Source organism: Lampris incognitus, chromosome 12 (genome assembly GCF_029633865.1).
Source record: "Lampris incognitus isolate fLamInc1 chromosome 12, fLamInc1.hap2, whole genome shotgun sequence".
NCBI lineage: Eukaryota > Metazoa > Chordata > Actinopteri > Lampriformes > Lampridae > Lampris > Lampris incognitus.
In genome coordinates this window covers 15,238,024-15,261,845 of record NC_079222.1, presented here as the reverse complement: position 1 = coordinate 15,261,845, position 23,822 = coordinate 15,238,024, and the positions used below count along the sequence as shown (strand labels likewise).

The 23,822-nt window shown below is 45.0% G+C and overlaps 1 protein-coding gene across 1 annotated transcript in view; it reads right to left on the bottom strand.

Moving 5' to 3' along the window:
• Positions 1 to 23,822, bottom strand: part of si:dkey-34e4.1 (carboxyl-terminal PDZ ligand of neuronal nitric oxide synthase protein) — a 71,434-nt gene that overhangs the window by 12,916 nt on the left and 34,696 nt on the right. Inside the window, exons 3-10 of the mRNA XM_056291214.1 lie at positions 22,581 to 22,673; positions 20,783 to 20,841; positions 17,809 to 17,917; positions 16,560 to 16,701; positions 14,532 to 14,710; positions 8,749 to 8,910; positions 6,758 to 6,968; positions 101 to 440 (exon numbers count right to left, since the gene is read on the bottom strand). Of these exons, the coding sequence (XP_056147189.1) occupies positions 101 to 440; positions 6,758 to 6,968; positions 8,749 to 8,910; positions 14,532 to 14,710; positions 16,560 to 16,701; positions 17,809 to 17,917; positions 20,783 to 20,841; positions 22,581 to 22,673 (1,295 nt within the window). The remainder of the gene's footprint in view (positions 1 to 100; positions 441 to 6,757; positions 6,969 to 8,748; positions 8,911 to 14,531; positions 14,711 to 16,559; positions 16,702 to 17,808; positions 17,918 to 20,782; positions 20,842 to 22,580; positions 22,674 to 23,822) is intronic.

Genomic DNA, 23,822 nt, shown 5'->3' with positions numbered 1-23,822 from the left:
GCATTGTGTTTTGTCTCTGTACTGCTGCATGACTACAATGTAAAAAACATTCTCGCTAACCATAACCCTGTGTGATTAGCAATTCAAATCACCATCTTACTTTCCATCCATGTTTGCAGAATTTCTTGGTGACAGTGGGACAATCTCATTGCCGTTCACTTCCGACCCCTCCTTCTTCTCTGCTTTCCCATTGGTTCTGATGAAGGGGTCCAGCTCCCTGTTTACTGAAGCAGGCAGGGTGATCCCATTCTCCAAGTTCAGCAGGTTGAGATAGGACTCGCAATAGTCCACCTGGGCTGGGGGGGCAGGGGTGTTTTGGAGCGGCCATGCGGGGGTGGAGGTGATGGGCTGGTCCAGGCTCTGGCTGTAGTGGTTCTTCAGATTCAGGGACAGAGACTTTGTTGATGCAGAGACTGATCTCCATACTGGTTCTTGGCCATCTAGAATGAACAAATGGAGTAAATGTACAATTAGCCAAGTGTCACAATAACAAAGAAAAGATAAAGCAACGGGAAAAAAGGAACTAATAAATCCCATCGTGGACTACTTCTGGCCTTTGTCTCATAATAACATTGGGTGTCTCTTTGTCTTTTGTCTCTGTTCATATCCCTACTTCTCTATCTCAGGGTCCGGATAAGAGCGGACTGTCATTATAAAAGAGAGGCATTGGCGTGGCGCCAATCGCAGCAATTAAGCAGACCATGCCAAAGATTAGCAAGATTAGCTTCCTCCAGTAGAGGGGCTAACATGATTATACAAGCAAGAATTATGATTTATCACTTTCTGTACACACATGGAAACATATCCAAAGGTTGTACATGTACATACAAAATACTGGCAGATTTTAAAATTCTCAAGGAGGGACAGACTGACACACACTTACATCTTGATGTGTGCCTGTTTGCATGCACGCACACACACACACACACACACACACACACACACACACACACACACACACACACACACACACACACATTTCAATCCAAATGTGCACATAGCAAAATATATGCAGTTACAATTATTATTTAAACAACAATTAATGCACACACAAACTCCCACCCACATATACACATGCTTGCACAGAAGCATGCAGCCTTAAAGCAAGTCAGTGCACGTGTACAACTATAGCCAAAGTGATACAAATATTGTTGTTACTATAAAAATACATTCTCTATACACCCATGAAAGGTGCTTATTACACATAAAAGGTATGCCGTTTGATAGTGAGTCCAATCTTAGTATTATGTCATGCTCTCTGCACATCTGTTTACCTTGTATAAGTGTGTATATGTTGTTCAGAAAGAGTATTGTCTTTTTACATTCCAACAAATTCAGACCACAGCAGCTAGTTTTCCAGTCACAAATAAGCCTAGCCTATTGGCCTATTGCCAATTTATTATTGGTAATTTTTATAATTTTAACAATTAATTTAACAATAATAATAATGTTATAATATAATATATACAATCTAATTATATTATATTATTTAATAATAATAACAACAATAATAATTTGATAATAATAATTAATCTAATAATTTAAAATTTTATAATTGGCAATTTATCTATTAGCCTATTGGGACCGGCCTAAACATTTGAACCTTGAATAAATCTTGTGTAAGCCCGTGAGTCTAGAAAACAACTCATTTGATTTCTCCATGTTATTAACCATAATTACAAAGAAGCCACAATTTAAGGAAACTGCTATAGCTCACAGCTAAAGTGTGTTTTTTGCCCAGCAAGCATCGGAGCGAAACGGGCTATTTCTTTCACAAATCTGTTACTTTGGGTTATGTAAATTAATCTAAATGAAAAAAAAAGTTCTTTCACAAAAAATTAGGCACTAATACTGATCACAGCAACTATATATTTGCTAATAGTCCTAAAGGAAGATAAAGATGATATCAAAATGCATTGAAACAGCTACTATGGAGGCTACAAGAGCAGGTTAAATAAAAACAACAAAAACAGCAACTTCCACATCTGTGTGCAAAAAATGCAAAACAGCTAACAGTGTTTCCCCCTGGGGTATTACTTTATAGCAAAGTGAAATATAGCTGACAAGAGACAGTTATCACTGTGAGTGTGGTATGCGGGAAGTAAACCAAAAACCAATGAGAGTTGGACAAAACCCATCTGTTTTACAAAGCTACATATGGCAACTGAATTTCAAAATGAAGATGTCTGACATAATTCCAATGAGAAAAAAAAACAAAAACTACTTTTTATTTCATTGTATTTATTTTAATGTTTGTACTGTACAAACAGATCCCCTGAAAGTTTACAATCTCTACACTATTGAAGCTGTTTAACTACTACTACTACTACTACTACTACTACTACTAAGTTCGGCTGCTCCCGTTAGAGGTCGCCACAGCAGATCATTCATTTCCATCTCTTCCTGTCCTCTGCATCTTCCTCTGTCACACCAGCCACCTGCATGTCCTCCCTCACCACATCCATAAACCTCCTCTTTGGCCTTCGTCTTTTCCTCTTCCCTGGCAGCTCCATTATCTGCATCCTTCTCCCAATATACCCAGCATCTCTCCTCTACACATGTCTAAACCATGTCAATCTTGCCTCTCTTGCTTTGTCTCCAAACCGTCCAACCTGAGCTGTCCCTCTAATATCACCTCACCTCACCTAGGTCGTCCGCCAGGACGCCCCCAATATACTCTAATTTGGAATCTTAGACTAAACTAAATTAAGATGTCCCTCTAATATACTCATTCCTAATTCTGTCCTTCTTCAACACTCCCAACATAAATCTTGGCATCTTCAAGTCTGTCACCTCCAGCTCCTCCTCCTGTCTTTTCACCCACCATCGCCCAACCATATAACACATAGCTGGTCTCAATACTATCTCTTAAACCTTCCCTTTTACTCTTGCTGCTACCCTTCTGTCGCAAATCACTCCTGACACTCTTCCCCACCCACTCCACCCTGTCTGCACTCTCTTCTTCACCTCTCTTCTGCACTCCTCATTACTTTGAACAGTTGACCCAAAGCATTTAAACTTATCCACATTCGTCACCTCTACTCCTTGCATCTCCAACATTCTGCTTTCCTCCCTCTCATTCAGGCATATGTATTCCACCTTGCTCCTACTGACTTTCATTCCTCTTCCTTCTAGTGCATACCCCCACCTCTCCAAGCTCTCAACCTGCACCCTACTCTCACTATAGATCACAATGTCATCCGCAAACATCATAGTTCACAGAGACCCCTGCCTGATCTCGTCCATCAACCTGTCCATCACCATTGCAATCAAGAAAGGGCTCAGAGCCGATTCTTGATGTAATCCCACCTCCACCTTGAACCCATCTGTCATTCCTACCACATCTCACCACTGTCACACTCCCCTCATACATATCCAGCACCACTCTTACATACTTCTCTACTACTCCCAACTTCCTCATACAATACCACACCTCCTCTCTCGGCACCCTGTCATATCCATCCATCCATTATCTGAACTACTTATCCTGCTGTCAGGGTCGCGGGGGGATGCTGGAGCCTATTCCAGCAGTCATTGGGCGACAGGCAGGTAGACACCCTGGAGAGGCCACCAGGCCATCACAGGGCTGACACACACACACACACACACACACACACACACACACACACATTCATACCTAGGGACAATTAAGTACAGCCAATTCACCTGATTTACATGTCTTTGGACTGTGGGAGGAAACCCACGCAGACACGGTGAGAACATGCAAACTCCACACAGAGGACAACCCGGGATGACCTACCAAGGTTGGACTATCCCGGGGCTTGAACCCAGGACCCTCTTGCTGTGAGGCGACCACGCTAACCACTGTACCGATCCTGTCATATGTTTTCTCTAAATCCACAAAGACACAATAAACCTCCTTCTGACCTTCTCTATACTTCTCCATCAACATTCTCAAAGCAAACATCACATCTGTGGTGCTCTTTCATGGCATGAAGCCATACTGCTGCTCGCTAATCATCACCTCTCCTCTTAACCTAGCTTCCACTACTCTTTCCCATATTTTCACGCTGTGGCTGATCAACTTTATACCTCTGTAGTTACAACAGCTCTGCACATCACCCTTCTCCACTCCTCAGGCATCCTCCCACTTCCCAAGATTGTGTTAAACAATCTAGTTAAAAACGCCACTGCCATCTCCCCTAAACACCTAAGCTAGGAGGAACCTTGCTAATCCACCACACTTTCTGATTCACTATCCCCACACCATCCAACCTTCTTCTCTCTCTCTCGTTTTCTTCATTTATCAGCCCCTCAGAGTACTCCTTCCACCTTCTCAACACACTCTCCTCACTTGTCAGCACATTTCCATCTCTATACTCCATCACCCTGACCTGCTGCACATCCTTCCCAGCTCGCTCCCTCTGTCTAGCCAATCGTTACAGGTCCTTTTCTCCTTCCTTAGTGTCCAACCTCTCACACAACTCACCATGCACCTTTTCCCTTGCCTTCACCACCTCTCTCTTCACTTTACGCCGCATCTCCTTGAACTCCTGTGTACTTTCTTCACCTCTCTGACTATCCCACTTCTTCTTTGCCAACCTCTTCCTCTGTTCCTCTTGAAGCTGTTTATCTATGTAACATAATAAACATGATATCGTTAGATAAGCTGCTTCGAAACCATCTGTTTTTCAAAAACTGGCCTTCCATGTCAACAATAACTATGCACTCATTAAAAACCCCATCGGACTTCAACACAGCACTGACACGCCCAAACGCAAATTAACAAATGACCTGATATCAGCCAAGGACCAGGGCTGCGTTATCACTTTTCCCTTGTTATTTTTGATTTACACTCAAGTAAAGAATGTGCTAACACATCTGCCTTACTTAAGATGTATTTTACAATTCTCCGTGATTCAGTTTTAGGTTGTCTCCCAATGTCACTTTTACCATTATTTACCTGTTTGCAGATGATACACATATTTTATTTTAAATGAAGCCTTTTAAACACAACACAGCCTGAGAAACACAAATTCTATATCCCACATGATAAAGGACTGCTGCTTCCCCTTATTTATAGGTACAAATAAAAACTGGTTTTAAGTTCTAAACCTGAAAGAGCCCATTTTAGACCTCTATTTATTTCAGTGGCTTTACATTTCTCCAGAGGACTTTGTTAATCAAATTAATTAATTAATTAATTAATTAACTTACTTACTCACTCATTTACTTACTTACTTGTATAGCCGGATATCACAAATTACAAATTTGCCTCAGTGGGCTTAACAGCAACACAACATCCTGTCCTTAGACCGTCTCATCGGATAAGGAACAACTCCCAAAAAAAAAAACAACCCTTTAATAGGGAGAAAAAATAGGAGGAAACCTCAGGGAGAGCAACAGAGGAGGGATCTCTCTCCCAAGACGGACAGCGTGCAATAGATGTCGTGTTTAGGCAGTTTACACAATATAACATTGAAAGAGGATAACAGAATTATAATGGACTTATAAAACTTATGAAGAATACACTGACGTCACCGTTGTTGCAGCCCTCTCATTTGGCAGTTGGACAAAACAGCATATTTGCATATCATAAATCTGGCATTTTTCTTCCCTGAATCATTTTTATCCGTGTGTTGTTGCTTTCAGACGTGACTGTTGAAATGTATTACACTCTGGCTGCTCCAACTACACACTTAGAAACATGACGCTTATTCGAGACCTGGCGGCACAAATACATATATACAATCCGGGAAAGATAAATACACGAGTCTGGTCTTACTCTCTCATATATCCTAAACTTAATATAGTATCACTGATTTACTTATTATTTACTTTAAGCACCTCTTGTAATGTCTTTATATGGAACAAGCTTTGTGCGTTTGTCAGGGAAGCAGACATTATCTCAGTAAGACTGCAGAAAATACCCTTTTATTCAGCACAGCCTGCAACCTAAAATTCAGTTCCAGGCTGACAAGCCATTAATTTACTACATCAGCTTCCCTGCAGTCTGTCATTTGTTGACCTCTCCTATAGACTGCCCCCGTGCTACCTACTGCTCTCGTATCTACTCACACAAGTATGTGTGGGTGTGCACAAGAGCAACTGTGAGCTCAACTGCAAAATTTAATGGATATAAAATCTATTTTTATCTTAATTTTAGTGATGCTGACATGCACAAGCACAAGCTCTACAGTCTTATAAGTTTAGATTTGGTGATCCAAGTTCCCACAGTCCTTATCATTGGTGTTTTGGTTCTTTCGTGTCTTTTATTTTCTGTAAAGCACAATTAGTTAGTTGTTCACCTTAAAAAAAAAAAGTCCATTATCCAAGCCGCTTATCCCAACTGGTGTCGTGTGATGCTGGGGCCTATCCCAGCAGTCACTGGGCGGTAGGCGGGGAGACACCCTGGACAGGACGCCAGTCCATCACAGGGCTGACAGATTCACACCTAGGGTCAATTTAGTATGGCTGATTCACCTGACCTACATGTCTTTGGACTGTGGGAGGAAACCGGAGCACCTGGAGGAAACCCACGCAGAGACAGGGAGAACATGCAAACTCGACACAGAGGACGACCTGGGATGACCCCCAAGGTTGGACAACCCTGGGGTTCGAACCCAGGGCCTTCTTGCTGTGAGGCGATCGCACTAACCACTGCACCACTGTACTGCTCCCCCCCACAAAAATAGTGCTCTATTACAAAAAAAAAACAAAACAAAACCCAACCCTTTTACTTGACTGCATTAGCAGCAATCAATTGTTCCCTCTGTCCAGCAAGCCAGCCTCTTACTCTGTGCATGTCCATTAGCCCGGGGGTCCTGCCATGGTGGATCTGGTTGAGTTGGCTGTGGGGATTGGGCTTCCAGCTCTTTGAGTTGCTGCACGAGCAGAGCCAGGTGTTGTAGCAAGTCTCTGTTCTGTAAAAGCAGCTGGTGCACCCGGGCCTGAGCCTCCATGCGGGCAGCAGTCTCCGCTGCCATCTGGTCCTTCAGCAGCTGAACCTGAGGTAGAAGGAAACAGCCGGTAAAAGTAGATGTGATGTCCAGTTGAGTTAGATAAGGGATGCCAGGAAAGACACAGAAACGCAAAGACAACACACACACACACACACACACACACACACACACACACACACACACACACGAACATATGACTATGACAGTTTGTCATAGTCTGTGATAATATTCACATTTCAGCCAAGTTTGTGTGTCTTCTGCCGCTACATGAACTACAATGTAGGTCTCTGCAATATTATGTTGGTACTGCCTCCTAGTGGCAAACCATTAGAAAACAAATACTGTAGCTGCTTGTACCTATTCAAGCTAATGCAGCGTTATTCACCAAGTCAGCCAAGGTACAGCCGAGACCCAATGGGACAGAGTGACATTAAACACCATTGTTAACATTTCAGACAGAAGAACTACGTACATGTTCATTAACTTCAACAATTGTGTGTTTTCTGAAACAAATACAATAAATTGGTAAACTGTGGCAGGACCCTTTTTTTTAATTTCTCCCCCCTTTTTTCTCCCCAATTGTACCTGACCAGTCGCTGCTCCACCCCCTCTGCTGAGCCGGGGAGGGCTGCAGACTACCGTATGCTTCCTCCCATGCATGTGGAGTCGCCAGCCTCTTCTTTTCACCTGACAGTGAGGAATTTCGCCAGGGGGATGCAGAACGTGGGAGGATCACGCTACCCCCCCCCCCCCGGGAGTGTGAGTGACCAGAGGAGGCGCTAGTGCAGCGACCAGGACACATACCCACATCCGGCTACCCACCTGCACACATGGCCAATTTTGTCTGTGGGGACGCCTGACCAAGCCGGCGGTAACACGGGGGTTCGAACAGGCGATCCCCGTGTTGGTAGGCAACAGAATAGACCGCTACGCTACCCGGATGCCCCGCTGTGGCACGACCTGATCATTACAATTTCTCTGGCGTAGAGTAAGAGAGAAGGTTCGGAGGTGTACAAAAACAAAGATTAACTGTGCAAACAGAACCTTCGGTTCAGAGGACACGCCGCTCTGAGTCCGGCAGAGCGAGGCCTTTGACATGTGTCTAACTGGACAGAGTGCAAAGAGCCAGGGCACTTTTGAAAAAGGGAAGACTCAAATGACAAGTGAGTTCCTGGTTTTCTCTGACAATGGGCAAGTATTGTCTTATTAATAAAGCGAATACCCTCATTTCCTGTCAGGGCGGTAGGGGTAAAGTAACTTTTTGATTTTGAGATACTTTATTGATCCGGTGGAGAAATTATGCTCTGCATTTAACCCATCCTAGCTGTGTAGCTAGGAGCAGTGGGCTGCCGCCTCCATGCTGAGCCCAGGGACCAAGTCCAGTTCTTTTCTCATTGCCTTGGTCAGGGGCACAGACAGAGGTATTAACCCTAACACGCATGTCTTTTTGATGGCGGGGGAAACCGGAGCACCTGGAGAAAAACCCACCGCAGACACGGGGAGAACATGCAAACTCCACACAGAGGATGACCTGTGATGACCCCCAAGGGTGGAAAACCCTGAGGTTCGAACCCAGGGCCTTCTTGCTGTGAGGCGACAGTGCTAACCACTGGGCCACCATGCCGCTATGGCGATGGCAATTAAAGGAGTTGAACGACAGTGCCAGCTTAATGTGAAATGCGCTTGAGCAGTGAGCAACCCCCCCCCCTTTATGGCATTAGAGAGCCCCTCAGAATCCAAATTTAGTCCAAAAATGCATCACACCGCTCTTCTTTCACAGACTGTACAGTCTACAATTGTTCATGCATACGAGTCTGTTTCTCACCTGCGCAACGGCCACCTGTGTGTGCTGCTGTTGCTGCTGTAGCTGGTGCTGGAGGAGCTGGAGGTAGTGTTGAGATGTCAATGGCGTGAGAGACAGAGAGCACGGGCTGCTGGGAGAAACGCCCTGAGGTGTCACTGTGAAGACTGACCTCCGATCAACATCCTGACAGCAAAAACAAAAACAAAACAAAGAAGAGCACACAGACAAGTCAGTAATCCCATTAAAAATCCCTGGTTTCCCGTGTCCTATAATGAGAGTTGGCGCCTCTCTCTTTTCACTAAATACAGACCTCCCCATCTTTATTTCCCAGGGCCTGCATAAGTGTTGGCCCTCATTACAGAAGAGAGGAAGTGGCATGCTGCCAACTGCAGCAAGTACAGCAAGCAGAACCCGTTAGAAAATTAGCAAATTAGCTTCCTCCAGTCGAGTGGCTAACATGATGAACACAAGCAAGAGGCACGCGCCACTTTCTGTGCAGCCACGGGGACACACGCACAAAAAATACAGACTGCACGCAGCACATAGCAAGTCGCACATAAAACATCCACATACGTACACAGCAACATGCACATCCATCTACACTGACAAATGTATGCAACACACATATGCACGTGCACACACATATTCAGAAACACACACACACACACACACACACACACACACACACACACTAATCCAATATATGAGCAGTGAAAAAAAAAGAAAGGCATGTGCCCTTTAACAGCAATTTATACAGAATGCATGATGGGAAATTGCTAACATGTGAATTTTTTCATATAATCACTGGGCAACAGACAATTTGTGAGGGAGGCAGGATGTGATGTTTCGGGGAGCAGGTGCCAACGTCATTTAATCTTTTATGACTATGACAACATGAAATGCCGGGTCATGACCCGTCTTCCTGTCATCAGATCTGGTGAGGCACGTCAGATCCGACTATGGCCGGACTCCATGAAGCAGCATTTGGCAACGCTGTCTTCGGGAAGGGGGCGGAGTCGGCTTGTGTTCGTCACATGAATGCATCTCTGTGTGTGTCGGAAAAAGCAGTGGTTCGGCCTGGATTCGCCTTGTCACAAAAGTGGCGAGGTGTCTCCTTCGAGACTGCCGGCCGGAGAGATGCAGTTGGCGAACGCATGCAGTACAAGGGTGGGTGTTTGAACTAAAATAGGGATCGATTGGCCACTAAATTGGGAGAAAAAGGGAAAAATCAGAAATAAATTTTGGGGAAAAAAAAAAGATCTGGTGAGGCTACTTAACCCCATCACCTGTCATCCACGGGCCCATCTTCACTGCTCTCTGTCTGTCTGTCTTTCTTTCTTTCTTTCTCCATTTTCTACCTCAAATCTTCTCTCAATAGGTTTCTCTGCCTCTCCCTTTTCTTCACTTTCTTTTCACCCTGATCGTCCTTGTTTCTGACTGGGGACAATTTTGTGCTTGTGTGTATTAGGTATTAGTATTAGTTAATTATTGGTTAAACAAGTCAGGCCACATTTTATCTTTTATTTGATCTAGGAATTTTATTTCTTGTCTAAAAATCCCTTTTCCTCTTCCATTCTTAGCTCCTTAGCTCTCTACTCTGAGTTTTAGGTGATGAACAAGAATGTTTTCCAAAATTTTAATTCATATTTTGCTATTTGTCTTTCAGTTGTTTTGAAAATGTGTTTTTTTTTACATAACAATTGCTTTGAAAAATTGTATATGAATTAACTTAATAAAATTAATAATAATAATGATGATAATAAACATAACACTACTACTGTACACTATTATTGCTATTATAATTATAATTATCATTATTGAATAGTTATTCAATTGTTAAAATCAATTCAAGTCATCATTGATCAGATCCTCAGCAGATCAGCAAAGTGTAAAAGTTTGTGATCTGTCTTGTCAGTTCAAATGTACTATGTGTATAGCCTGAGAGCTTTACAAGCTTTTTACAATCTCATTTTTACAACAAAGAGGAATAAAATCACGATGGCCGATAATTTACGATTATCTTCAAAACTATTCCGCTCCGTACCATCTTAACAACATACCTGGGCTGTGTGAGCAACTCTGCACACAACGTTTGTGGAGATGAGAACAACTTAAATTAGATTAGAGAACATATAATAACATATCAGATCTACAAAATGAACACTATTTTAGCATTAAATCACACATTGTTCATTTTATTCAATTAATCCTTTTAAAAGTCATTGTCAGAAAAGTCTACATTATTATTTATTAATTGCTATTATTATTATTATCAGTAGTAGTAGTAGTAGTAATAGTAGTAGTATTAAGTTATGAATACTTTCATAACATTGGCAGCTATTTCTCTTTAAGATGATTAATATCAATCAATATATAAGGTCATTGAGACCCATGGTGTAGTTTATACCTCTTCACCAGAGCCGGGATACTCCCTTGTGTTATCGCCGTAATGAAAGATGCTATCAAAGCCTCCTGGGCTTCACCAAGTTGGTCGACAGCCTCCTAGCCCCCCCCTCCTCTCTATTTGTCTCTCTTCCCTCTCTACCTGCTCTCCTCTCAGACCTTCAGATGATTTTCCAAATGATTTTTAATAGCACAAATATCTCCTGAGAAAACAGCGCTTGGTTTAAGTAGCTTTTTCTCTCCCATCTCACTCTGCTTTTGGGGTTGAGAAGATGCTGCCTGTGTGTCTGTCTCCTGGATATCACAAATCGTGAGCTTCTGCACTGACAGAACAAAGGATTGCAATGTTTGTTGCTGTTTGTGTGTGTGTGTGTGTGTGTGTGTGGGGGGGGGGGGTTGTATGTGTATGTGCATGTGTATGTTCTTTTTTAGCTATAATTGTGAGGACCAATTTGAGTTGTCAACCATACAAGTGAGGACGTTTTTTTTTTGTTTTGTTTTTTAATAGTGAGGACATTTTGCCAGTTATCTGACCTCCTCAATGGTCTATTTTTTATTGTGGGTCTATTTTTTTATTATTTGCATTTGAGGATGGCTTCATTGGGCAATGCAGGTATAAGAGTTTCCAAACATGTTTGTGTCAAACATGTCAGGTCATATGCAGCAACCTCAAAATCCTTGGTGCAACATTTTTTAAATGCAGTTATTCAGTCAGAAATACTGCATTGTTTCAGTGACAGTGATCCAACTCAAACTGTATGTCAAGTCATACACAAGGAATGAGAATCCATGCAGGTATTATTCCAAATGTTGATATTAATGTTATGTATGACATAGTGAATGCTTTATACACAGCAGGGCTCTACTGTATTTATTGTAACTGCCAAATCTTACCTATAGAGGGAGCCCTAACACATTATAGTAGACTGCAGTACCAGAGACAGTTTCATCGCTGACTGAAGCCACTAGCTAGATAGAGAGAGCACAAAGAAGCCTTACTCAAACAATGTGATGGACACCGCTAAGGTTCTACCTTAGGACTATTTCTCCACCACGGTGTCCTAAAGAAACAGCTGTCTGTGTATTCACAGGATTACACATGAAACATCTATCAGTGATAAGCTGAAGGCAACTGGGACAGCACATTATACTCCAGTCTCACACTTTCTCCCTGTGTCTCTCACTGTCTGTCCACATTTATCCCCCCTACCTTGCTTCCTCAATAGCTTCTCGACATTCTTTTCTTCGATCCAACTCTCACTTCCTCCTCCATCCCTTTCCCTCTCTATCCCTTACCCGTTCCCTGCTCCATGCTTATCTCTGTGGAGCAGATGTTCCCGAACCCCTCAATGGGATTATGGTGGCTTTTCTCAAAAATCAAAGGGAACATCCTGGGTTTTGGGATTAGGTGTCCTCCTTTCACAGCTACCAGGAGTATTCAGGTCCTCCACACAACTCCTGCTCGCCTCTGCACATTTCTTACAGCATGACAGTAATGGTGTCAGTGTCTACTACACTTACAATAGTGACAAATCCACAAAAACTCACCATGATGCACCAAATCCTGACAAACTGTGCATTTGCATCTTTTCAACCTATCAGTGCTTGACTATCATGTAAAATATTTGCAGCAAACATATATAACTACAGAGTGAAAGGAGTGTAATACTAATAATAATATAACTATTTTTTTTTCTTTTCTTCTTTTTCCTCCTTTTTTCTCCCCAGTTGTATCCCGCCAATTATCCCACTCCATCCCGATTGCTGCTCCACCCCCTCTGCCGATCCGGGGAGGGCTGCACACTACCACATGCCTCCTCCGATACATGTGGAGTCGCCAGCTGCTTCTTTTCACCTGACAGTGAGGCGTTTCGCCAGGGGGACGTAAGCAAGTGGGAAGATCACGCTATTCCCCCCCCAGTTCCCCCTCCCCCGTGAAGACGCGCCCTGACCGACCAGATGAGGTGCTAGTGCAGCGACCAGGACACATACCCACATCTGGCTTCACACCTGCAGACACGGCCCATTGTGTGTGTAGGGACGCCCGACCAAGCTCGAGGTAACACGGGGATTCCAACCGGCGATCCCTGTGTTGACAGGCAATTGAATAGACCACCACGCCACCCGGACGCCCCAACATAACTATTTTTAGCACCAAAGCTAATCCTCCATAAACCAAAAACATGTTTCTGGGTGAAATAGTGTCAAACCTACAAAGCTAACACTAAGGCTAACTCTGGACTGTTGTCAGACAGAGAAGAGTAGACACGGATTTGGTCCAATACTGCAGTAGCTGTTAAAGCACTGCACCTCCCCTGGCTCAGTTGACCATGTAGCGGCGCTATAGCCAGATAATAGTATCAAGACAGCACCATGGCTGAAATGAGTCAAGACAGAGCCTCTGTTCTGTAGTGAAATCAAGAAGTAGCTTAGGGAAAACGGAACTAAGACTCTTAAATTTGAAGGCTATTATTGCTACCCCATCCTTCTCCAGTTGCTGGTGTGAATAATGGAAGAGAGCATTTTCAATAACTGTCAGGATACCACACTATCTCACCTGTGTTAGTGTGTGTGTACTTATGTTATAGTGGTGAGTATGTGAAATTGTGTGCGGCTGAGTATGTCTGTGTGTGTTTGTCTTTTAGACCAGAGAGACAGTGAGTTGTGTTTGGCCTTACACATACACTTAAATGATGCTTTGTGACCAAATGGGCATGGACATACAGTAATAAAACAATAAGTACTTGACAGAGTGAATGCCTGTTTAGGACCAGATCATACTACTGTATGCTAGGTGCAATTTCCTTATTACAGTTAAGATATACTAGATACATATCCTTATCACTGATTATGACTCTGGATATTACTATTCTTAATTATCATCCATCCATCCATTATCCAAGCCGCTTATCCGAATTCGGGCCATGGGATGCTGGAGCCTATCCCAGCAGTCATTGGGCGGCAGGCGGGGAGACACCCTGGTCAGGCCGCCAGTCCAGCGCAGCGCCGACACATTCACACCTAGGGACAATGTAGTATGGCCGGTTCACCTGACCTACATGCCTTTGGACTGGCGCCCCTGGAGGAAATCCATGCAGACACGGGGAGAACATGCAAACTCCACACAGAGGACGACCTGGGACGACCCCCAAGGTTGGAATACCCCAGGGCTCAAACCCAGGACCTTCTTGCTTTGAGGCAACCGCGCTAACCACTGCGCCACCATGCCGCCTAATTATCATCCAAGATATCATTATTCTTGCTCTGCACTGACAGTATTTTCAGTATTTTAAGAATTTCATCTCTGGCTTTCAGTTTCCTTCTAACAACTGTCAATCTTCACCCCAGTCAATCGTCATCTAACAGTTTGTGTCAGTCTGTGGTATGTTTGCGTATCTTACTATGATAGTCTGTCCAGGTTTGACCATGTTGAGTTCAGCCAGACTCTTTAAGACTTCACTGACTGCCTGCTCGCATAGCGACGCCCCGGCCGAGGGTTCTGCTTCTCTTACTCGTCTTCCCCCCCCTTCTTCTCTGCCCTCCTCTTCCTCCCCTTGCTCCGCCCCTAGCAGTTTACGGCCTGTAGGGAAACACACAAACATGCAGGGCACAATATTACTATCATCCCATACAAATGCTATCTGGCATTCATACTGTACAAGCAGGTGAGTAACACGCTTGGTTTATATTTGAGTGTCGAAATGTTTAAGATGCTTAATTGGTTGGTGGGTGTCCATTATCCATCCATCCATTATCCAAACCGCTTATCCTTACTCAGGGTCACGGGGATGCTGGAGCCTATCCCAGCAGTCATTGGGCGGCAGGCGGGGAGACACCCTGGACAGGCCGCCAGTCCATCATGAGAACAAAATTGGCAAGGAGCATTGGAGTTGCCCAGAAGTTTTCAATTTGCAGTATAAGGGGACAGCCATAATGGAATGTATTTGATTGATTTTCTAAATAATGAGCTGGCAAGGTTTGACCATTTCATCTCAGCTATAAATTGGTATATTGCTGTGGCAAGCAGAAGTGCCATCCAATGCAGGCAGGGTGGCACAAGGAAACACAGCAAAGGGCGGCCTGATGAGCGAACAAGTAGCACCTGATTCCCCCCCCCCCCCCCTTGTCTCCCCAGTTGCACCCGGCCAATTACCCCACTCTTCCGAGCTGTCCCGGTCGCTGCTCCACCCCTTCTGCTGACCCGGGGAGGGCTGCAGACTACCACATGCCTCCTTTGATACATGTGGAGTCACCAGTCGCTTCTTCTCAGCTGACAGTGAGGAGTTTCAACAGGGGGACGTGGCGTGTGGGAGGATCACACTCTTCCCCCCAGTTCTCCCTCACCCCCGAATAGGTGCCCTGACCGACCAGAGGAGGTGCTAGTGCAGCGACCAGGACACGTACCCACAGCCGGCTTCCCACCTGCAGACACGGCCAATTGTGTCCGTAGGGACACCTGACCAACCCGCAGGTAACATGGGGATTCGAACCGGCGATCCCATGTTGGTATGCAACGGAATATACCGCTATGCTACCCAGACGCCCGGCACCTGATTCTTTTAAGGCTCCTATAGCTCTTCCTCACATGCCAGGAATGATGAATAATCAAACATCGAGGACGCTGCTTTGAAAGTGACCCACAAGGGCCCATTTAAAAAACAGTTTCACTAAAACATTGATGCTTGACGGTGGTACTTCTGAGCCAGGGCAGCACTTCCCTCCCATTCTGACATAAAGAGGTGTAATGCCACTAACTTCATGCTACAAATTTCCAAATCAATGGGAAATTTGCATCGGTAGTATCTAACAGTACATACAGTATGAGAAAATATAATTTTCTAGAGAACATCTTAGTTACAGTAAGGGGGTTGGAAAAGTCCTATTGTGTTTATATGTGCGGTTATATTATGCAGAACCTATTCTGTTTGGCTCATCATGAATTTGGAATTTCTTTTTTTCTGGGATTTTTTTCCCACCCGCAGATTGTGTCTATAGGGACGCCTGACCAAGCTGGAGGTAATGCGGGGATTCGAACTGGTGATCCCCGTGTTGGTAGGCAGCAGAATAGACCACCACACTACTCGGATACTTTTTAAAAAAAATTTTAAACACTAGTTTGTTACCTTTGTCTGTGAATACTAAGCAGGGATGTAAGATTGGGAAGGGACTCCAGTCAAGTTATCAGAGAGGAGACCTCACATAATATTTAATCTCAAAATTAAGAAGCTCTTACTTTTAACAATGATAAGCAGTCATGGTGTAAACAAGGAGCTACATAAGATCATTAAAGGATTTAAACCTTATCAGATGGGCCGGTATCTCTGAAGACACAGCATAATTGTGTGACTGAAGGAATGTGGGGTTTCTATGTTGTGTGTGTGTGTGTGTGTGTCCGCATGTTAGCGTGTGAAAACGTGTGTATCTCTCACCATTACTGAGCGCCTCCTCTGTGGATCTGTCGCTCTCTCCATCTGCCTGTCCATCTGCATCCTGCTCAGCATGCTGCAAACTGATCTTGTGACACACCTCAAAGGCCTGACCGACTGTCCGCACAATACGCATAGCCTGGGTCTGATAGAGGGAGGTACAACCAGAGACAGATACACAAACAGTGGCAAAGACAGTCCGAGAGAAATGGACAGACAGGTCACAGTTAGGGAGGGAGGGAGAGAGAGAGAGAGAGAGAGAGAGAGAGAGAGAGAGAGAGAGAGAGAGAGAGAGAGAGAGAGAGAGAGAGAGAGAGAGAGAAAGAGCCAGAGAGAGAGAGAGAGAGAGAGAAAGAGCCAGAGAGAAAGAGCCAGAGAGAGAGAGAGAGAAGCGCTATGACTGATTGAAAACAAGTATCAAGACAATATCTAAAGACAATAACTAAATCTCTATCTCCCCCTATGGTGGATAGAGGTTATACAAATCTATAAATAGCCTCAGAGGAGGCTAAAAGCTCAAGGAATTAAAGAGGAGGCAAAGTCAACAAATTGCTGATAATGCTTCTGGCTCTGTCACCCGGAAAATCATGGTCATTGCAGAAGTCCTTCACTGCCTCAACTCCCTTTTTATAGTACCGCAGTCCATGCAGTCCATGCATTATAATACACTGTAGAGTGTGGATGGAGATATATCGCAACATGAATTTCATGTCTCTCAAGAGATGTGGTGCCAGGGCAATGCTGTGCCCTCCAAAGACTGGAAAGAGTACCGAGTTGGTACTTTCAATGGTGAAATCTCCCCCCCCCCACTCTTTTTCTCCTCAATTGTACTTGGCCAATTACCCCACTCTTCCGAGTCGTCCCGGTCGCTGCCCCACCCCCTCTGCCGATCCGGGGAGGGCTGCAGACTACCACATGCCTCCTCTGATAAATGTGGAGTCGCCAGCCGCTTCTTTTCACCTGACAGTGAGGAATTTCGCCAGGGGGTCATAGCGTGTGGGTGGATCACGCTATTCCCCCCAGTTCTCCCTCCCCCCTGAAGACGTGCCCTGACTGACCAGAGGAGGCGCTAGTGCAGCGACCGGGACACACCCACATCCGGCTTCCCACCCGCAGACACAGCCCACTGTGTCTGTAGGGACGCCCGACAAAGCCGGATGTAACACGGGGATTCGAACCGGCGATCCCTGTGAGAAATGTATCTTTGAGACATGTGCATACCGATATTTGCTGGGTGTACTGACACTCTTACCTTCTTCTTCGATTTGAAGACGTTACACCTAAAGGAATTACTGGAGCCATCTCTAGCGATGTAACTGAAGATCTTTAAGTCTTGAGAGTCATGGGACACGTAAAAAATCCTGAAAAATAACATTTTGTTAAAAACCCGATGTCAGCCTTGACCAGTCAGAAAAAGTTACCTGAAAGCTCAAACAAATACTTCGTCCTTCTCTTCCACCTCTGAATAACCCCTTTGTAACGGCTTACAGAAATTACAGATCATTATTTAAATTGCTTATGATAAAATTAAAAAAGAAGGCATTGCCGGTGGTACCCTGATATGAATCAAGGGGCTGTGTATATAGCTACATTAATTAAATGGTGATAGTGTAATAGACCCTGGAGGGCAAAAAAAGAGTCCTCTTGTGATATCTGGTAACTTCACCACCTGCTTTTGCTCTTGTCTTTGCCTTGCACCAGTCAAACTGACACAGCACAGAGTAAGACCTACATGCTATGAAACCTCAATTACACAGCTGCTGAAAGGCACAGCATTGAGAGGACCTATCCCCATTGCAGCACTACTATATCATTACACACAAAGACACACACAATCACAGACACACACAATCACACACACACATACACACACACATAATAGTAGGGAGGTTAAGCGCAAAAAATAGGGTGTCGACTTCAAGTCATGATGCAAAGGTCCCCTTTGGTATAGAAGTACCTTAGGACCATAGAAATACATTTATCCAAGGACACAAGTGAGATCACACTTTGTAGCTGAGATACACGCGTTTCCCCTCCCAAAATGGCCGCCGAATGCGCCGCCAATACACCAGACCTGATATCTTTACTTCTGTTATAGCTATAATGACAATTTAGGGGTCAAAATGCACACATTTCATTAAAAAGGTAAGTGTCATCAGGGTGACTTTCCATAACTTTTCTTTTAAAAACTTTTTGTTTTTTAAGCAGTGCAGCTACTCTATATAAGTAGAAAGAAAGAAAGAAAGAAAGAAAGAAAGAAAGAAAGAAAGAAAGAAAGCAACCACAAGATTGCATATGCAAGACTGCATATGCAATCATGCAATTACACATACATGAACACACATGGTTCCCTTGATAAGGGTTGGCTGTGTCAAACGAAATGCTCCCAGAGAGATGCATTATTCACACACACACACACACACACACACACACACACACACACACACACACACACTCTGGTAACCAGGTGTAAAGAATCACACGCAAGATGGGATGGCCCACAAAGTTAGGGCACATTTAAAAAGGGGGTTGTTTACTAGTCTTTGTTGAGACATTGTTTGTTATGGGGGGGGGATTTTCCCCCTTTTTCTCCCCAGTTGTATCCGGCCAATTACCCCACTCTTCCGAGCCGTCCCGGCCGCTGCTCCACTCCCTCTGTTGATCCAGGGAGGGCTGCAGACTACCACATGCCTCCTTCGATACATGTGGAGTCGCCAGCCGCTTCTTTTCACCTGACAGAGAGGAGTTTCGACAGGGGGTCGTAGCGTGTGGGAGGATCGCGCTATTCCCCCCAGTTCCCCTTCCTCTGCAAACAGGCACCCTGACCAACCAGAGGAGGCACTAGTGCAGCGACCAGGACACATACCCACATCCGGCTTCCCACCCGCAGACACAGCCAATTGTGTCTGTAGGGATGCCCGACAAAGCCAGAGGCAACACCGGGATTCGAACCGGCGAGCCCCGTGTTGGTAGGCAACGGAATAGACCACTACGCCACCTGGACACTAGAATAAGTCTACTTGACTTTAAGAAATAGTTTTCAACTATAGAAAATCACACTGAGACAAAGTCGTTTCCTGCAGTATGTGTAAAAGTAATCCATGCAGGCAATGCTTGACTTTTCAATCTGTCTTACAAACTCTTGGGTACTTAGTCTGACAAAAAATATTTTTACCATCCTTCATTGGGTACATGTAAACTTAAAGATAGCATGTTTAACACTATAAAGTAATTTCAGCTACAATGTAACGGTGTTGTATAACACCATGAGGAGCGTCGGCTTCTAGATGATTACAGTTCAGAGAAGAGGACGGTCCCTGAAAAGCCACATGCATTACACAACACACCTGCTCCTCCAACCATGTAGGAATGATAGATAATTCATCAGAATGTCTTTTGAATGTAATTGCTCTTGACACATACATGCAGTCCATTAGTCCTGCATGTTCCTGTGCGTAACAAGGCCTTCAGAGCACCATTAAGAGGTGCAACCAGTGTGGCCTGTTCAAACGCCCATTAATAAACAAGTCCCAGATTGGCCTGCAGTGGCTTAGGTTAGACGGCATGTTTTCCAATGAGAGCCATATTAGTAGTCTAATCTGTACTCACAACAACAGAGGTTAATTCCCCCCCCCCCTTTTTCTCCCCCATTGTGCTTGGCCAACCACCCCTCTCCTCCAAGCCATCCCGGTCGCTGCACCACCCCCCTCTACCAAGCCGGGGAGGGCTGCAGACTACCATATGTTTCCTACGATACATGTGGAGTCGCCAGCCGCTTCTTTTCACCTGACAGTTAGGAGTTTCGCCAGGGGGAGGTAGAGCGTGGGAGGATCACACTCTTACCCTCAGTTCCCCCTCCCCACCAAACAGGCGCCCCGACCGACCAGAGGAGATGCTAGTGTAGCAACCAGGGCACATACCCACATCCGACTTCCCATCCACAGACACAGCCAACTGTGTCTTTTGGTACCAACCAAGCCGGAGGTACCTCCGACCAAGCCGGAGTTAGACACGCCACCCGGACGACGATGGAGGCCAATTAAAAAAAACAAACAAAAAAACACATAACTAAGCATGAAAGGAGCGGTATGAAACAAAATGGAACGAGGAGACTGAAATGTTCCAGTTTCGTATTGTCTCGGTTTTACCATGGGTTTATGAAGCAGCAGAACAAGGCAGAGAGCTTTTACTGATTAGCTGATTAACTAGTTAGAGGTGAGACTAACCTGTATATTGGGTCATGCATGATCAGCATCTTGCTCTCATCCCAGGTCCACTCTTTCCTCTGTGTATGTGAGACAGAGATGATCAGAATATTGCAATGAGTTCCACCAATTAAAACAAAGTTATGAAATCAAATCTGAGATTACATGTTGGAGCTTTAACAGTAGACAGTTAGTCTGTGATCCTATAAATAACCCTCCCCAAGAGAGGAAACGGGAGCTAACACTCCACAATTGTGTAATGTCCTAGGGATATTGGTAAAATCTCTGGTTAGTCCATCCATCCATTATCCCACCCGCTTATCCTGCTCTCAGGGTCACGGGGATGCTGGAGCCTATCCCAGCAGTCACTGGGCAGGACACGGGGGGACACCCTGGACAGGCCGCCAGTGCATCACAGGGCCGACACAAACACACACACCTAGGGCCAATTTAGTATGGCCGATTCACCTGACCTACATGTCTTTGGACTGTGGGAGGAAACCGGAGCACTCGGCGGAAACCCACACAGACACGGGGAGAACATGCAAACTCCACACAGAGGACAACCCGGGACGACCCCCAAGGTTGGACTACCCCGGAGATATTGGTAAATACTCTGGTTAGGATTATTATGAAACAAGTAAAATTAGTAAAACCATGAGTAAAACCTCAGACAATCTCTAAACGGGTCAACATAATCAGCCCGACTGTTCATTTGTGACCACGTCCGCCCAACATTTACTTAGGGAATTAAGGATTCACAGCCAGACTTCACACTGGGCTACAAAGGCCGCTTCTGAAGGAAGTGAAAAGAGCAACCAAAGCTTCTGGCAGGTAAAAAGGAAATCAGTTGGGGTCTAAAAGACGGAAACCTATTTCATGACTAAGACATGGGTTGTGTGAGGTCAAAGCCATGGGAGAAGAAATGGATAGCTTAGCATTGCTGCAGCTCTTGGTATTGTTCACTTAAATAATCAAATTAATTGTTTGCTAATAACATCCGGTTTCTGTATTGCTGCGTGGAGCACTTGAGTAGAATCAGCTTTTCATTCACTGTAGATGCAAGGACATTTAGAGATGCATAGTTCAAATCAGGGGGGAGACTGTCATGGAAGAGGATGATCTGGGGCAAAGGAAGCGACTTTCAGCCCTTGTCGTGGCAACATGGACCCAACTCAGTGAAACATCAGCGAATGGAGGTGCCAACACTGAAAACCCAATGACAAAGGGTTTTTCACACACTTTTTCTCCTCAATTGTACTTGGCCAATTACCCCACTCTTCCGAGCCATCTCGGTCGCTGTTCCACCCCCTCTGCCAATCCGGGGAGAGCTGCAGACTACCACAAGCTTCCTCCGATACATGTGGAGTCGCCAGCTGCTTCTTTTCACCTGACATGGAGGAGTTTCACCAGGGGGTCGTAGCGCGTGGGAGGATCACACTATTCCCCCCAGTTCCCTCTCCCCCCTGAACAGGTGCCCCGACCGACCAGAGGTGGCGCTAGTGCAGCGACCAAGACACATACCCAAATCAGGCTTCCTACACGCAGACATGACCAATTGTGTCTGTAGGGATGCCCGACCAAGCCAGAGGTAACATGGGGATTCGAACCGGTGAGCCCCGTGTTGGATTTGGTTTAATTTTTGCCTGCAAGATTAAGGATATACATATTATATCTGGATTTCTGGATCTGGTAATACAGCAGTTTGTCCAGACATAGAAGCAAGTGCTAACAGTGGATTCTAACAAAGTGCACATACTCTGTGATGCAATGTGACAAGTTTCTCCTCCCATTTCTGTGACTGATGCCGCAACCTTACCTTCTGTTTTTTCCTCAGCATCACCTTGACCCCATCTGCAGACACCACAATGCTGACCTTCTTCTTCTTGATGTTCTTTGCCTTGAACTCATACTGGAAAAGTACACAAACAGAATGTATCATCGCATATACGTACTAGCCAAAGATTGGTTCACATTGTTGTAGAGGAACTGACATGATAAATGCACACTATTTACAAAGTTCAGCAACCACCGAGGGATCAGGCCTTGATAATAGCTCTCACACACACACACAAACCACCATTGCCGTATCTCGTCTGTGAAGTGAGAGGACCTAAGCACACTTCTGGCTGCTGACATGATGAGTTTTGAGACTGCAGCAATGTGTCAGCAGTGAGGAATGATCCAAACTGCACTGCAATAGATTAGCCCCTTAATAACTTGGCAGCACCGAGTGCGAGCCATGATGAAAGGCCTCTTTAATTCACACCAGTACCCAAGCAAAAAAAAAAAATTACTCCCTTTTTGTTGCCAAAGCAGAAACACTTAACATTCAGTGTGCTGAATGAGAGAGAAATTAAATATATTTTGTTTGTTTGTTTGTTTTTTCCACTTCAGATTTATGGAATAGTTTGTCAGAGGGATCACTGTCGGCAGGGACAAGTTTAACTTAACTACAATGTCAAGTAAGACGTGGCATTCAGGAGATAAAGATGGTCGATCCAATTCTTTTCTGTTTTTGGGGAATTTTTTCCCCTCTTTTTCTCCCCAATTGTATCCAGCCAATTACCCCACTCTTCCGAGCCATCCCGGTCGCCGCTCCTTGCCCTCTGCCCATCCGGGGAGGGCTGCAGACGACCGCATGCCTCCTCTGATACATGTGGAGTCGCCAGCCGTTTCTTTTCATCTGACAGTGAGGAGTTTTGCCAGGGGGACGTAGCGCGTGGGAGGATCACACTACTCCCCCCAGTCCCCCCCCTCCCGAACAGGCACCCCACCGACCAGAGGAGGCGCTAGTGGAGCGACCAGGACACATACCCACATCCGGCCCCCCGCAGACACGGCCAATTGTGTCTGTAGGGACGCCCGACCAAGCCGGAGGTAACACGGGGATTCGAACCGACGATCCCCATGTTGGTAGGCAACGGAACAGACCGCATCACTACCCAGATGCCCGATCCAATTCTTTTCTGATTGTTAAAATAAGTCGGTAACCAAGATACGAGGCTATACTAATCAGCATGTTGCAACTTCACCTTAACAACTGTATTTAAAGTAAATG